Raw genomic sequence first — 16988 nt, 5'->3', positions numbered from 1 at the left:
AATAACTGATAACTGGACTAGCAACTGACTTCACAATTTGAAAAGGCATAGCAATTCTTTGAAATACATACACTCCTAGAGATAAAAAGCTAGATTTTAAAATCAGCTTGCAACCTTTCTCTATTCACGTCTTTGTCTGTACTCCTTTTCCTTCACTTTCTCTTCTCATGAGGTTGATAAAAAAAGATTTAAACCAAAGGCAGAGCCTAATTATTTATATATTTATTTATTTATGTGCTGCCCATCTTGTCTAGAGTCCACCTTGGGTTGCTTACAAACATTTATCTGCCCTGGTGGATCATCTGGCACAGAATAGCTGTGTTTTAAATGAACCAACCAAAACTGTTCTTCACCAAGAGTCAACACAGAAGGGAAAAAAAGTTGTAGGCAAAGCAAGAGCTTCTGCATGAACATAAAATCTGTTTATGCTAGTTTTGCCCAAATCCATATTTCTCTCTTGAAGAGGAAGCAAGAGGCAAAGGAAAAATATGCTTGGAGCGGCTAACAGTGGCAGTAATGTGGAGCACAATTAGTCAAATGGGTTTGCTTAACAGACAGACGAAAATCTCAGGCAGACAGAACTTAGGGTAAAGACTCATCAACTCTTCCCTAAATTATTCAGTCTCATTTCCTAGATATTCCTTCATTTTTTTTTTTTTGCTAGGTTACGTTCTGGATCTTTTGTTTTCTTTTTTTATTTTCCTTTCCTTTCTCCTTTCTCCTTTCCTTCCATTTCCATTTCCCTTCCCCTCCCCTCCCAGTTCTATTCCTACTTTATTAGTTTAAACAAAATTAATTATTTTCAGAAGTTGCATTTATACAAACATTGAAAAAATGGCATGTCCTATAGTAAAAATGACCTGAATGAGATAATGATAAATGCTGGAAAACTATAACATTGCTTTAACAAATTCAGAAAGTATCTGCTCACTAACCTCTGTACACGACCTTAGTTCTGTAGCATATCCAAACATATTGTTCAATGGCACCTAAGGTAAAAGTGATAGAGAGAGAATTGATAATAATTGTTTCTCTTAATTTAAGAAGCATCCATAAAATTACGAATCGGGGTTTGCAAGTCACTTACACATCTACCCTTAAATGCATAGTAAAATTTACCTTCTTCATTCCCTGTAAGCATATGAAGAACGGTTGCAGGAACTGGGCTTGGCTAGTCTAATAAAGAGAAGGACCAGGGGAGACGTGATAGCAGTCTTCCAATATTTGAGGGGCTGTCACAGAGAGGAGGGGGTCAAGCTATTTTCTAAAGTGCCTATAGGCCAGACAAGGAATAATGGATGGAAACTGAACAAGGAGAGATTTAACCTGGAAATAAGGAGAAACTTTCTGACAGTGAAAACAATCAACCAATGGAACACCTTGCTCTCAGAAGTTCTGGGAGCGCCATCACTTGAAACTTTCAAGAAGAAATTGGACTGCCATCTGTCAGAAATGGTGTAGGGTCTCCCTCTTGGGCAGGGACTAGATGACCTACAAGGTCCCTTCCAACTCTGATTATCTGTTATCTGTTAACTTAACAACAAAGAATCCTATGACACCTGAAACATCAAGTTATTTATATGTCCTGTTGTATGAACTGTAAGATATAGATGCAATTCCATAGTTTCCTCTTCCAAGGATTCAGACTCAACCATGTATGTACCAATCCAGGAGATCTGAATTTCTTGTGTCATAAAACTACAACCTGATGCTCTTTTCCACACATCATTCATTTGAAAGTATTATCAAATGAACTTTAAATAATAAAAGTGCCAAAATGAACAGTTAATGTCTAATTTTACTGAAGTTTGTTTATTTAGCATATAGCAATGTAGAGAAAGCTGGGAGTCTTCTGCATTGAAAGCAGTAGATGTTCGGCAACCAATGACACTCGCAAGCAGCATACTTCTTGGTTGAGACAAATTAGCCAACGAATCACCATTGCCTGAGGATTGCCCAATGGGGGCTACCCTCTTCCGTCCCCGCCCAGGTTCCCACCAAAATGGTAATTATTTATCCAGAGGTGGTATTCAGCAGGTTCTGACCAAATCTGGATAACCAGTAGTGGAACTTTTGAGTGGTTCGGAGAACCGGCAAATACCACCTCTGGTTGGCCACATCCCCATCTATTTGCTGCCTCCCAAGTCCCAGCTGATTGGCTGGGTCTCCTTTTGTTGCCCTGCACAGGAGAACGGAGCTGGAAAGCAGGTTAGTGAGGTGGGGTGGGGAGAGAATGGGGATTTTGCAATAACCTTCCCTAGGAGTGGGGAGGGAATTGGGATTTTACACTATCCTTCCCCTGCCACGCCCACCAAGCCACACCCACAGAACTGGTAGTAAAAATTTTTTGAATCCCACCACTGTATTCATCTACTTGCATTGTTCATGCTTTTGAACCGCTAGGTGGACAAGAGCTGGAGCAGGTGGCCGGAGCTCACCCAGCTACTAAAGTACCCTGGTCTTAAAACCAGGCCTGCTGATTGTTAAGCCTCAGCTCCAACCATAGAGCCCCCACACCCATTTCATCAAACTTTTTAATAAGCATAGTAAAAACTAACATAAACAAGAAGGAAAAAGAAAAAATTAGAAGAGGTAGAAAAAAGGAAAAGAAAAATAAAAGGAAAGAAAAAGGCACCTCCCCCAATAATAAATACGGGACTTTCCTTACACTGAGTATAAGCTAACAACTTTTCACCCTTTTAAAGTTACAAATAAAAAACAACACTTCCCTTCCTAGCCTAATATTTACCCATATGAAACCCAGAAATCATCTTTTTAGTCTTGATTCTGTAAAAAAAAAATCTACTAGGAGTTATCAGAAATACAAAACAAATAATTTATCTCTGATTAAATAGTCCAACTGTATATTCCTTCATTTTGTTCTTCACAAATCTTAATCTTTAAATCATTCCATTGGCATTACAAGATTTGATCTTTCATCAATCTTTAATATTCAAGTAGAATTTTCAAAGCTTTCATGAGCTTACTTTGAAAAATAAGTAAAGAGCCATCATCCAATATTTTTTTTCACAACTGTTCCATATCTAGATCCTTTTCTTCATTTATCTTTTGAATTCACATTTTGGTGAACTTAATTTTGTTGTCTTCCATACCTTCAAACTCTATAATATCTATATCAAATAAAAGTTTAACTTTTTTCATCATCTTCTAAAAAAAATCCATTGAAATCTGTATTCATTCTGAAATATTAATTATCAGTATCTCAGTCCAGTTATCAAAAAAAATTTCAAGATAAGAAAAAGTTATAACTGGCTTAGCCATTTTAATTCTTTTCTGCCTGCTCCTTTTGTTCCCTCAAGGGTCAATCTGTAACTTTTATTAAGTCACAGTTCCTAATATGGGTTTAGTTCCATTTCAATAATTTCCTAAAACCATGATTTTTCATATGCTTTTCAAATATTTCAGCAAAAATAACCAATATTAGCAAGAGCACTTAGACTTATATACAGCTTTATAGTGCTTTACAGCCCTCTCTAAGTGGTTTACAGAATCAGCATTATTGCCCCCAACAATCTGGGTCCTCATTTTACCCACCTTGGAAGGATGGAAGGCTGAGTCAACCTGGAGCCTGGTGGGATTTGAACTGCCAAATTGTAGGCAGCTGGCTGCAGAAGTAGCTTACAGTACTGCACTCTAACCAATGTGCCACAGAGGCTCCTGTATATTCTCTGGTCTCTCAATCCATTTAAAACTTTTTAAAATTAATTTCCCTCCTTTTTTGCCAATAACATATTACTATATTTTAAATTCTCAGTTTAAAATTTCTTAAACCCAAAGAAGATAAAAACAGCCTGACATTTTGAAGGTCTCTAATATTGATAAGGTGGTTAAACTGAACATTTCCAAATGTGATTAGAAAGTGAATTGGTACGGCTTAATGTCTTTATGTAAATGCTGGGCTACTGATGAGAGAAAAGACATTGTATTCCTTGGTTCTTGGTAGTCAAACTCACAAGAGACTGCTCTTTATGGTCTCTTCACAAGAAGCTGCCATGAGAGCACTCATAACCGATCTCCCACTCTTACTCTCTGGAGAGCTTCAAAAGACTAGTTTACTCACTGGTCTTTCATTCTTCACAGCAATTGTGGTTTTTGCTTATTCATGGAGATGTCTTCAGTCAGCCATGACCCATAGCAGAATCCACAGTTAATATTTTAATGACTTAACTGTTCAGATTTGTTACAGAAAGTGTTTTGGTAAATAGATATGAATAAAATCATTATTTGAACAGTAACTTTAGATGACAGTAGTATACACATACCTCAGCAGTTAGAATAAAATAGTCTTCAGCTGCCTCTTGCCCTGTGATAACACCATGACGGCGATTAATTCCAGCCATGACTGGTCCTTGGAATTCAACTGGTGCTAAGACTTCCACATCCATAATGGGCTCAAGAATACATGAACTTGCCTCTCTCAGAGCTGAGTTAAAAAGGAAGAGATGATACAACACCTATACAGACGTATGCTTTTTTATATTTACTATTTAACACACATCATCACAGAGAGTCATCTTGTGATAAAATGGGAAGCAAGTAAATTTAATATAAATGAATGAATGAACATCTATATAGAACTGCAGTGTAAACATCAGTTGTAAAAAAACAAACAGTTGCATGATATACCCCAAGACAGGCAGTTTTATGGCCACTCCAGTTGGAGGAAGCAGAATATAAATAGTAAACTGTCCATCTAGAATCAAGAGGGATTTCCCTTGCTGAAAATTTTGAAATGGGCATCAAGTGACAGCTTGTTAAACACTGCTTAGCGCAGGGATGTCAAACTGGCAGCTGCGGGTCAGATGCGTTATGCGCAGGCCATGCCCACCCCAGCTCCACGAATGATAAAAAGGTTGTGAAACGTCATGTGATGGCAATGTGACACGAGTTTGACATCTGTGGCTTAGTGGATTCCTGTTTCTTTAGAGGGCTGATGCTGATCTACAAACTTTTCTAACACATTCAATCATTCAAACATTCAATCATTTCATGAAAGTTGCATTCACTTCTTAATATAAAGCCCAAATATGTTTACAACAAGATGAGGAAAATCATGATAAGCAGATATAAATAGGAAATAAATGAACTTCTTCAGAACATCTAAAGTCATAAGTGGTGGACAGCAATAAAATGAAAGATGTGTGGGTGGGTTGGATAGAAAGAACTATTCTTGTTTTTAAATATTGATATAAAGATACAAATTGGGATCGGAACTATTATTGCTAAGTGATAGGGTTGTTAAGTAAAAGTAAAAGTCACATCCAATTTTATGACCTTTTTCACAGTCACTAAGTGAAACACCCTGGCCATTAAATGAATCATAGTCATTAAGCAAATCCAGCTTCCCCCATTGGCTTTGCATGTTGGAAATCGCCTGGGAAGTTGCAAATGGCCACCATGCAATTCTAAGATCCTACAACCATTATAAATATATGCCAGTTGCCAAGAACCCAAATTTTGATCGCATGATGGTAGAGATGCTATGATAGTCATAAGCGCAAGGATCAGGTGTTCTTTTCAGAACCCTTGTAACGTCGAACAATCATTACATGAGTGGTCATAAGTTGAAGTCTACCTGTATAAGTATTATGGATAAATGATAAAGAACAGTAAAAGCAAGAGAGAAAGCATTCGAAAAAAAAATTCTTCGTACCTTGTCTCATGGCACCTTCAGCAGCTCGGATGAAAGAGATTTCATTAGAATCCACCATGTGAGAAGCTCCATCCTCCAAGACAAACCGTATCCCTGAAACCTTGTGACCTATCAATGGGCCTTTTTCACATGCATCACGGAATCCCTAAAGAACATAACTGGCCATTAGTGGTTTCTGACCCAAACGATACTGTAGACTGTAACAGGCAGAATGTTACTGAAAATATACATACAGGAAATATGATTCAAAGCAGTGATTTGCAATCAGAACATAATTAGACATACCCAGCATTGAAAATAAAAAGAAACCTTAGAGATAGTGACATACTGTAAATTAAATAATTATGTGCCATCAAGTGGTTGCAGACTCTTAGAGACCACATAAAGTATTGTAAAATTAGGTTATGGCAAAAAAAAGAAATGAGGCATTTGAAGATGCCCTTGCATGGTTTTAAAATCCTAAGCAGTGAGGGATGAACTCAAGCCTTATGATGGTCCCCCCATATATCTACAACTTCCAAAAAGTGTTGGTGTTTCCTTAAAATTTGGGATCTAATTCATCATTCTGATTTGAAATGAAATCTCACCATCCACTAGAATGGTAACTCAAAGTAATTGTGCTTTAAAAGTAAAATTATAATAGTACAGGGCCCTATCTACAATCATGTCTGCTTCATATTTAATGTAATAAAACTAAAATAAATATATATTACCTTTTCAATAGACGGCAGAAACTGCTTTGGAATATTCGTCCCAATTGTTTTGTCAACAAATTCTACTTTCGTATAATTCTCTGGTTCTAGAGGTTCCAGATACCCTATTACTTTTCCATACTGGCCTGCCCCACCAGACTGCTTTTTATGAGTATAATCAAACCTGCAAAAAAAAAAAAATGAAAATATTATGCCACATGTAAATCACATCCGTTCCTGTTGTTTAATACTATGTGTCATGGTTAGGATGACAAGCAGCTTTGGGTGTGATCAGCAATGAACTTCAAACCTGCAGACAATTTTCAAATACAAACTTTTTATACAAGTGAACTGAGCTTAAATGGACTCCAGATGATGGTACGGAGCAGGAAGGTCCATGGGGATGGGTCAGACACGACTTCACAACTAACAAGTGAACAGCCCAGGTTCCCTCTCTGGATGTGAGACTGTTGCACTGAAGGACTCTTGTATTTTTATATTAAGACATTTCATTTTAAAGACATTGTTTTATGGGGGCACCAGGGAGATATTTATATATATAGGTTATTATAAGCTGTAAATAACTATACTATAGCTTTACAATGCCTTTGGTTTGTGTGAGAAGCGAATAGGGAATTAAGCAGAATTTCTCTCTTTGCACACAATGTAGAATTGAAGGGAAGGGTGAACTGCAATTTGGCAGTTCAAATCCCACCAAGCTCAAGGCTGACTCATCCTTCCAAGGTGGGTAAAATGAGGACCCAGATTGTTGGGGGCAATAGGATGACTTTGTAAAAGCTCTTAGAGAGGGCTGTAAAGCACTATAAAGCGGTATAGAAGTCGAAGTGCTCTTGCTCTTGCTAAATGAATGCGCTGAAAGGGCGACTACAGACTGCAATGACTTTCTGGGGAAGCTTCGGTTAAAAAAAGGCAAATCCTGCGTCCGGGATTGCCTCAAAGGAAGAAGCCAAATATTTGTTTTTCTCAAGGCAGAGCAGCCAATCCTCCCCTTCCGCTCATGACTTCTTCCCACGACAGCTCTGTGAGGTGGATCGGGCTAAGGGGGAGCCCGACCCACCCACAAAGCCCCTGGATCGAGGTTGGCTTGCAAGCTCCGCTCGGTAAATAGCCGAATGTAGCTGCAGAACCGACAGGGAAGGAGGAAGCACCAGCAGCAGCAGCAGCAGCACCGGCCCACCCTTTCTCTGGATTGCCAGCGAACTCTGCCCCCTAAGCAAACATTCTTCGGGATGGGACGTTATTCTTTGCCCTCTGGCTGCAAATCCCCCTGGAGGCGCTTTCATGGCCCGGAAGAACCGAGGAGTCCATAAAGCCGGAACAGATCGCCGCCTTTTTCTTGCTAGAGTCGAGGCCGCCCAAGAAGTTTGGGGAGGGAACCCGACCTCAAAGACGGGTTTCCAATGGGTTCTGAACCTCTTTCCTAGCCGGGGCCGATTCCAAGCCGCGCTCGGCTCAGGCGCCTTCCTCCAGCCCCGTGCGGAGATGCGGAGCCTGCTTGGCGGCCCAGGAGCCCCAGCTCGGCTCCTCCAGCTGCTGCTCCTGCTGCTGCTGCTGCTTCCGGCTTCCCTGGGGCTCGCGGACCCGGGGTGGCCACTGCGCGCCGCAACCGGCTCCGCCCAGCCGCTCCTCAAGAAGTTTGGCGGCGGCGGCGGCGGCGAGCAACTCCCCCCGAGCGCGATGGAGATCCCGCCGTCCCATTACCAGGCCAACAGAGCCGCCGGCGTGGTGCTCCACTACGCCACGTATCAGCGCGGGAGCCCGCACAGCCTGTTCGAAATGGAGCGAGTGCACCAAGCCAGCCTGGAGGTGAGCCCCGGAGGGAGGGAGGGAGGGAGGCTCCAGGCAAAGGGCGCGCGGGCTCAGGCAGGCCAGCACCGCGCCTCCCTCCCGGCTACCTACCGCGAGCACCGAAGCCAGCAGTTTGGTTTGGCAGAGCTTACAGCCCTTGCCAAGAGCAGGCGGGAAGAGTCTCGAGGGAGCAGAGCTGGGGGGAGAAAAGCGGGGGGGTGCATTGGGATTTTGGACCCCGAGGCGCGCCCCCCCCCCCCCTGCTTAAAAACAAAACACGACTTTCCCCTCGTCCAAACTGGTCTCCTCGCCCACCGTAAGAACTGCATCTGCTTCAACTCAGGATGTCACCCCTTCGTGGGATTTCCCGGGCTCTCGATCCTTGCATTTCCCAGACAGGGTCAATAGTAACAGCACTTATATTTATATTCATACAGCGTTTATATACCGCTTTACAGCCCTCTCTAAGCGGTTTACAAAGTCGTCCTATTGCCCCCAACAATCGGGGTCCTCATTTCACTGACCTCGGAAGGACGGAAAGCTGAGTCAATCTGGAGCCAGACAAATAACAAATAATCTGAGTTGGGAGGGACTTTATAGGTCATCTAGTCCAACCCCCTGCCCAAGCAGGAGAGCCGGAGAGACTCGAACTGCCCAACCTGCTGGCAGTTAGCAGAATTAGTCTGCAATATTGCATTCTAACAGCTGCTCCACCAGGGTTCTTAAAAGTGGAAATATCAATGGGAAACATTAAAAAAAAAAGATTGTTACAATTGTTTGCATTCCATAAATAACAATACTGATCTGGTCAAAATAGCAACTGAAAATCACTGAAAAAGTTGGGACTATATATACTCTCACAGCCTCATCATACTTATTGGGGTTATAGGACTTGTAGTCCTCAAAACACCTGAACACAAGCTGGAAAGGATGGAATAAGTGTGTCCTGTGTTTACCCTTGCAAGGCTGCCACACCATGAATTTGATAAAGACAACAGAATTTGAAAGAATCACTTTATGGCAATATGACAGTTCGCCATGTTTTCCAGCAAACAGCTTAAGTTAAGGCTTTTACACCTTTCCTGTTTGCAGTACCAAACCCGTTACAGACAAACAACAGCAACTTCTACCAGAATATTCAAAGCAGGCAATGTAATAATTCTCTTTTTATTTTAGGACATTCCAGATACTGGGCATAAATACCACCTTAAGTTTGAAGTAAAAGAAAGTATACAGAATGTAAGTTTGGGTTTTGTTTTTTGTTTAGTATAAGCTGGATGGCATTTAGAGACTGACATAGATCTGGAGGCCTTAATCTGCATCTCCACCCCAAACAAACATCCGTAATGTGGGCAGCCCTGCCCAAAATCACTATTTTTGAGGCTATTATTAGGAATGAGGGAAGCTGTTTTGAGAAAGGCAAAGGGAGAGCTGCTGGGTTATGTGTTTATGGATGCATGTCTGTAGGGGCTGAGGTTAAAACCCTTCCTCTTTTCTAAGCCAATTTCCTCATAATCATAGCTTAGAAGTATCTTCTAATCCAACTACCTGTCTAGAGCAGGAATCCTCAGATCATCCACCTTGTCATGGTTGCCGATAGCAATAATTGTGATGAAACATTGTTTGCGAGTGAGAGAACAAATTCAAGGGTATTGTAATTTATTAGTCATGTTTTATGATTTAAGCTCACTATGAACCCAGCAACTGTGGTTTATTATATAATGGCAATTAAAACAAAAACAAAGCTCATTGTTCTTCACAATCTAGTAAGTAAAGGCTTAAAGCCATTCCACCCTTCCCAAATCTCTATTCCCATCTAATACACATCTGATGCTAGTGTGTATGTATGTTTATGTTACCTAAGAAGAGGAAAAAAGCATACACTGACTCCCAGAAAAAGCTTTAAATAAAATGTAAAACCACTTTAAAAAACAAGGACTTATTGTGATATTGCATTCAATTTTTTTTAATGGAGACCTTACATACTATCAAGTTCTTGCTAATGAATTATCCCACAATACAACGTGGAGGATAAATACGAAATGACGCCTATCTTTTCTAAGTAAACGGTTCTGGTGACATGACAGAGCAGAAAGAAATAGAACATCATTGAAGGGAGTTGTAAACCTTTCAGCCATTATTATTACCCACAAACCTTAAAAGTTGCCAAGGTTGAGCAACATTGCTGTAAAGTGAGATTTGGATCTATCTCGTTCAGATGGCATCAGGTTTACTGTGAATTAAAATAAAGCCAAATGGTAATTCCATGTTGCTAGCAATACCTACAGAAGTTTAAACTGGTCCAATTATTTCTGCAACAGGGCAGCTCCCTGAACTGCACAGCCGACATACTTTATCATCATGGTGACACACCTGTTGCTCCTGAAATACATTATACTATGGAAGGGGAGTTTGAGACACATTCCAAAGAAGCAGATAACCTATTCTACAACAGAATTCAGCACTTGTCAGAACCATTAGAGACCAAAAATATACCAGGTAAACTAAATGTTGCCATTTAAAGTGTTGCATTCTGAAGTTAAATAACATCTATGTATCTATTTGTGTTTTCAAATAACCAGTGACAGGAGACCTAAACTTAATCTATTACAGTGTATCTTCCCACCTAAAAACTGATAGGGAACTCCAGAGATTCTTCCCTTCCTTTTATGGCAGATTTTCCATTTTTCTTTTCCAACATAAGTTGGAAAAGTTCTAGAGGCCTGACCATATTCCTATTCATTGGGATGTGTGACCATTTCCTGCAGGCGAATAACTATATTAAATATATTTATGAGATTTTTGCATCCTTTAAAAAAATATTGTTCTGCTTTATTTCATTTCTGTCATTCACCACCTAAATAAGGTGAAAATAAGATCTGACTTTTGTTTAAAACCAGTCAGAGTCATCATGATACAGTTATTTTGAAAACTGTGTTTTGATATATTTTGAAAACTGTGTTTTGATATATGGAAACACAGAAAAAGTAAAGTTTGCACTGTGATATCATATCTCATCCTTCTCTTAAAATCCATAAATAAGCAAAGATAGATAAATATATTACTTGCATTTCTGTCTACAGTTTTTTAATTTTTTTTAATTGGAAACACATAATGATAACAAACCAGGAGTCTTAAAAAGTGAATCCTAGTCTATGCGTACTTATGTCATGGTAAGTCTATTACTTTAGTATAAAATACCAGATTTCGTTTAAATTCCAGAAGATTAACATGGCTATACACTATATTGCCCAGATTTGTTGGATGTTTCATTTCTAAGGGGTAGCACTCACTCAGATAAAGTTGGTGCGGTATCTTGGGGCCATCCTCTGAAAGCAAATGGCAGCGTTAACCAGAGGGCCCTTTGCAAGAATTTGTCCTGTGTGCAAGTTGAATCCACTTCCTAGACCAGGGTGGAATGGGCTCTGCTCACTGTCATTCCTGCCCTAATCATTTCCCAATTGGATAACTGCATTGTGCTCTACGTTGAGTTGCCCTTAAAGCTGCCATGGGGCCAGGTTACTTGCTGGTCTCTTAAAGCAGTGGTTGCCAACCAGTGGTCCGGGGACCACTGGTGGTCCACGAGAAAGTTTTGGTGGTCTGCAGAGAAATGTCCCCCCCACCCCACCCCAAAGCAATTAATTCAGGCTGTGCGGGAACACAAGGCTGCGCTGTCCACATGGTTCGCGGGAACACAAGGCTTGCGTTGCTTGCATTGCGAACATCATGAGGTAGTGAGGTGAGGGGGGAAAGAGCGGAGAGGGAGAACTTGCCCCACTCATCCCACACACCTTGCCTGGCCACCGGGCTGCTTTTTTTCTGCTTCTTTTTCTGCTTTTGGCTGCACACAAGGAAAGCAGCAAAAGTCTTTCTTTCTCTCCCGCAAACTCATTTCTGGAGGAGCTTGGGGGAAAGAAAGACTTCTTTTGCTTCTGCTGTTTCTCTCTCTCTCTCTCTCTCTCTCTCTCTCTCTCTCTCTCTCTCTGTCTTAAGGTTTCTGGCTGTTCAAGATCTAATAGAATTGGAATGATCAAAATCCTTTCTCTTAAACACTATAATCTTACAGGACCTTCTTTGTCATGATTGGTGCCCTATAGAACAAACTTACCCTTGAGATCTGGAGAGACCTGACCCTCTCAGTCTTTCAGAAGGCTGAGAAAACCTTTTCCACATCATGCATTAGACCAGGATATGTGTGTGAGTGCCCATTAAATGTCTTTTTTTGTGAATTATGAAATTTTAGGATATCTTTTTCTCTCCAATGTTTTTTTTACTAATATTGGATTTTTAGTAAAGTGTTCAACACCCAGAGTTATACATTTAAGATGGGCAGCCATATAAACCAATCGAAATTATTAATGGTCCCAGCAATGATGCAAACTAATAATCGTATTTGGCTATAGGATGTTTGTAGCTACCATATTAGAAATATAAGTACCTGCAATAGATTAAAACATGCCCAGTATTGCCCACATAGTTCTGTCCATCCAGACTTTTTTTTCCTTTTTTTTCAATAGTTATTTCAGCTACATAGCTCCTCGATCAAAGTCCAAGTTCCAGATACACAAGAAAGAATGGATGTTGCATACCTAGATAAATTTTACTAAAGCATGCATACTAATAATACTGTGCCTAGCCCTGCATTTCTCTGTCTCAAGATTTATTTCAGTACAACTTTTACTTATATTATCAGATAATGATGGAAATATGCCAGCAGAAATGAAGCCCATTTTCAACTTAGCCAAGGTTGCCTCTGGATATATAATATGGCAGAATTCGACAGAAAACACCTGGTACAATATGATTCAAATTCAAAACGTCAAACAAGTGGTAAATAAAAGCCTTAACCAACTTCAATTAGAGTTTCTTCCTACTTCTACGTTATGACTGTTTTAAGAACGCCAACCTCACTATTTATGACTCAAAAATTGCTAACTCATTTCCCCAGAGCAAAATTATATAATGCAACTGTCCAGTAACTTGACAGTGAGATGGGCGGTATAATAAATTTAATAAAATAAGCAATAAAGAACTACAGGGGCCAAAGAATAATAGAAGTCATGTTACTTGGCATTCCCCTCTTGAGAAATCAGGACTCCACAAATTACAAGATCCATCAGCTCAGGTAAGACTAACACAAATGCCAGAGAGGGAAAGGTGAAAAGGGAGAGAGAGGTCTATTTTACTGGTTAGTTGCAGAAATCTTGAAGACCAGATCCAGGCCTTAAGCCAGACATTTCCTGGACTAATGGTTGCACATTCTTTTTTACAATTTGGTAACAGGTTATTTGAATTTTGGGATAATACCAAAAGCAAACATGAGATTATAGCACAGTATAAATCAGTTCCTGCAGTATGCTGCCTTTAAAAAAAACCAACAATCTTGTCTTCTGTTTTTCCCTGAAAGTTATAAGGAATGTGAGGTCACAAAAATCCAGTAAGCTATGGAGTCACCTCCTAATGATTTAATATTATGGGAAAAGAAGGAAAGAGTCATAAAATAAGCAAACAATTTGCTGGGATAAGACAAGAATGTTTCTTCTCAGGAGAGAATATAACCCTCTAGATTTTTTAAAAGAGAAAAGTTGCAAACTATAGTTGCTTGAGCCAGTAGAATTCTTTTTTTGATGTGGTGGCTTTGAATCTAAGCTAATATGATTAAAAGGAAGGGAAACTAAATCTCTTCTGATTATTCAGTTCTTAAATATACATTCTGTATATTACATAAAATTAATTATCTGTACTTAAATAAGGACTGTAGTTGCAGAAAGATTTTCCGTTTTATGATTTCAGAAAAGAAATGATGACTATCTTGAATTTTCCTATGAGGTTTTATTGCATGATATTGCCTCCCAGGTAAGCAATATTTTGAAAACAGTTTTTTTAAGTGCAAAGTGGAAGCTTTACATCTTATTTTCATATAATGACAACACTGGAGTGTGTCCAGGCAACAGTCAAGGACACTAAAGTGGATATATCAGAAATGGTTCCAAAATAGGGAGTAGTGCTATACAGACAATCCTCGACTTAAAATAGCAATAGCACTTAGACTTGTATACCACTTCACAGTGCTTTACAGCAGAGGTGGTATTCAGCAGGTTCTGACAGTTCTGGAGAACCGGTAGCGGAAATTTTGACTAATTTGGAGAACCGGCAAATACCACCTCTGACTGGCTCCGCCCCCATCTATTCTCTGCCTCCCAAGTCCCAGCTGATCGGCTGGGTCTTCTTTGTTGTCCTGCACAGGAGAACGGAACTGGAAAGCAGGTTAGTGAGGTGGGATAGGAATGGAGATTTTACATTATCCTTCCCCTGCCATGCCCACCAAGCCAAGCCATGCCCACCAAACCATGCCCACAGAACTGGTAGTAAAAATTTTTGAATCCCACCACTGCTTTACAGCTCTCTCTAAGAGGTTTAAAGAGTCATCCTATTGCCTTCAACAATCTGGGTCCTCATTTTTACCGACCTCGGAAGGATGGAAGGCTGAGTCAACCAGAACTCAAACTCCTGGCAGTGAAGAGTGAGTTAAATCTGCCATACTGCATTCTAACCAGTGTGCCACCACGACTCCTACAACCACAGCTGGAAGCAGAATTTCTGGTGTTAAGCGAGTCATGCCCAGTTTTAAAACCTGGTTGCCATGGTCTGGACTGAATCACTGCAGGGAGTCTCACATAATTGTTAAGCAAATCCAGCTTCCCCCATTGACTTTGCTTGTTGGAAGTCAATAGGGAAAGTCCCAAACGGTGACCACATGACCCTGGGATGCTGCAACCATTGAAAATATACGCCAGTTGCCACACATCCAAATTTTGATCATGTGACCGTGGAGAACGTTGCAACGGTCATAAGTGTGTGGATCGCTCAGTTTTCAGTGCTGTTATAATTTTGAATGGTCGTAAGGCTACAACCTGTAGCCTGTACTCTTAAGTGCAGCCTGCTTTGATTCATGTCCAGCAAAACATTAAGAGCAAGGTAGCCCGAAGAACAAATAACACTATTAAATTAGTCGAAAGCAGACCCCAGCTTTTGTTTCCAGAATGGGAATATGGCTTAATGCTATAATTTGGGGTGTGAAACACGTGGCATCACGTCACCAGTGGTAGGATTCAAATATTTTTGCCACCAGTTCGGTGGGCGTGGCTTGGTGGGCACACTTTGCGCGCGTGCACTCACTTTGCATGCAACCGCGTGCCAAACGAACACTTTGCGCAGGCACAGGGGCGTTCTAACTCACCTCCTGCAAGCCCGCATGACCTCGGTCACTTCAGGAGCTGCTGCGCAGCACTATTCTGTGCTGCGCAAAGCAGCTGCGCTTCAAATTCAGCGGATAAAGGTGAGTATGGGAGCCTGGGTGGGCCCAACAGCAGAGCGGTGGAAAGAACTGAATTCTGATCACATGACCATGGGGATGCTACAACGGTTTTGTGAAAACTGGTAATAAGTCACTTTTTTCAGTGCCGAAAACTTTGGTCACTAAACAAACTGTTGTAAGTCGAGGACTACCTGTGCTTGACTGACTCTTCAGCCAAGTACAGGTAGTGGCTTAGTTATATTAATTACAATCCTGCCAGCTGGATATGCTCATATATTTTATCTAAGTATAACCATTTGGCCCTAGCTTAAAAACTGAACTGTAGAATGAGTGCTGCTATTCAGAACTGAACATATTGGAGTGGTACATAAGCCAGAACAATCAATCATCCTGCTGGATTTAGCCCACTGTTCAAGCCTGTCAAGGACATTTTGAAATGTGGCTTTGCTCTCTAAAGCTTTAGCCGCTCACTCTGTTTTAGTATCATATGCAGGTGGACCCCTCTTGCAAGATGTGAGTTAATTGCAAGGTTATAGCAAAGTCTGCCTCCTACACTTTTCCTAAAAACACCCTAGCACTACAAGATAATGCTAGCCAGGAAACCCATCTTCATGCAAATCTGAAATATGGGAAGACTCAGCAGTGGTACCGCGTATCATACAGGAAAGGCAGTGGGGGAACTGAAATAGCAGAAGTACAAAGGACAAGGTTGGAGATGCATACGCAAACACAGGTGCACATTTTCACTGGAATCTCATGATCCACAAAGTTCAACTTACTGGGGCTCTGAAGTTCCTCTCTATTTCTACACTGGAAGCAATTTCAGCAGCCTTGCAAACTTTTTGTTTCACAATTCACAAGCATTACAGATCTGGCTTTCAAATAAAAGTACAGCAGACCATGTTTTAGAATGTTTTTCTGTGATCCACATTCTGAATTGCCAGGTCTATAGCTGATATAACCTTTATGAATAGGAAAAAGAGATAGGAAAAGAGGAAAGAAATGGAACGTGGCATAAAGTACCAAAAAGAAAAAAAGGAGCAGAACCTTGTTTTGGTGCCATACTTAGAAATAAAATAATACTTCCCAGATTTCCCTAAAACTTGAATATTTCTAATATTTGGTGTTTTTTATTTGCAGGAAATTATTCCTTGGCACATGGAAGTTCTATGGCATCCACAGCATGGAGTGAAAGTAGCACAGAATAGTTGCCAGTCAAAGTGATATTAATTAAATCTTACTTGTTCTTAAACTGGTGAGGTGATAGCAACTACATACAGCTAATAAAAATATTATATGGAGGCTTTAGATACACTTCCAATTCTGTATATCCTCCAAGAACCTAAATAAAATGTTACACATTTACACACTGAAACAAATGTGTTTGTGTTTATTTTCATGGTCATGATGTGCACTGAAGATGGTGTTTGATTTCGTTGTACGAGGTGCAATGACAATAAAGTAAAGTAAATATCCTCAGATCCTGGTTTGGCAG

The 16988-nt window shown here is 40.4% G+C and overlaps 2 protein-coding genes across 2 annotated transcripts in view; one reads left to right on the top strand and one right to left on the bottom strand.

Moving 5' to 3' along the window:
* GFM1 (G elongation factor mitochondrial 1) overlaps positions 1–16988 on the bottom strand; it is a 43863-nt gene that overhangs the window by 1712 nt on the left and 25163 nt on the right. The window contains exons 14-17 of the mRNA XM_026705844.2: positions 6388–6550; positions 5675–5819; positions 4284–4444; positions 936–989 (exon numbers count right to left, since the gene is read on the bottom strand). Of these exons, the coding sequence (XP_026561629.1) occupies positions 936–989; positions 4284–4444; positions 5675–5819; positions 6388–6550 (523 nt within the window). The remainder of the gene's footprint in view (positions 1–935; positions 990–4283; positions 4445–5674; positions 5820–6387; positions 6551–16988) is intronic.
* Positions 7313–16872, top strand: LOC113439809 (latexin-like). Its single transcript, XM_087933344.1, has 6 exons — positions 7313–8193; positions 9352–9414; positions 10497–10674; positions 12869–13005; positions 13969–14031; positions 16634–16872. Exons 1-6 carry the CDS (start codon positions 7669–7671, stop codon positions 16715–16717), a joined length of 1050 nt encoding a protein of 349 aa, XP_087789470.1. The 5' UTR covers positions 7313–7668; the 3' UTR covers positions 16718–16872.

This window comes from Pseudonaja textilis, chromosome 4, assembly GCF_049901715.1.
Source record: "Pseudonaja textilis isolate UNSWEBS1 chromosome 4, rPseTex1.2, whole genome shotgun sequence".
In the NCBI taxonomy this organism is placed as follows: Eukaryota; Metazoa; Chordata; class Lepidosauria; order Squamata; family Elapidae; genus Pseudonaja; species Pseudonaja textilis.
This window is presented reverse-complemented; position numbering and strand designations above follow the sequence as displayed.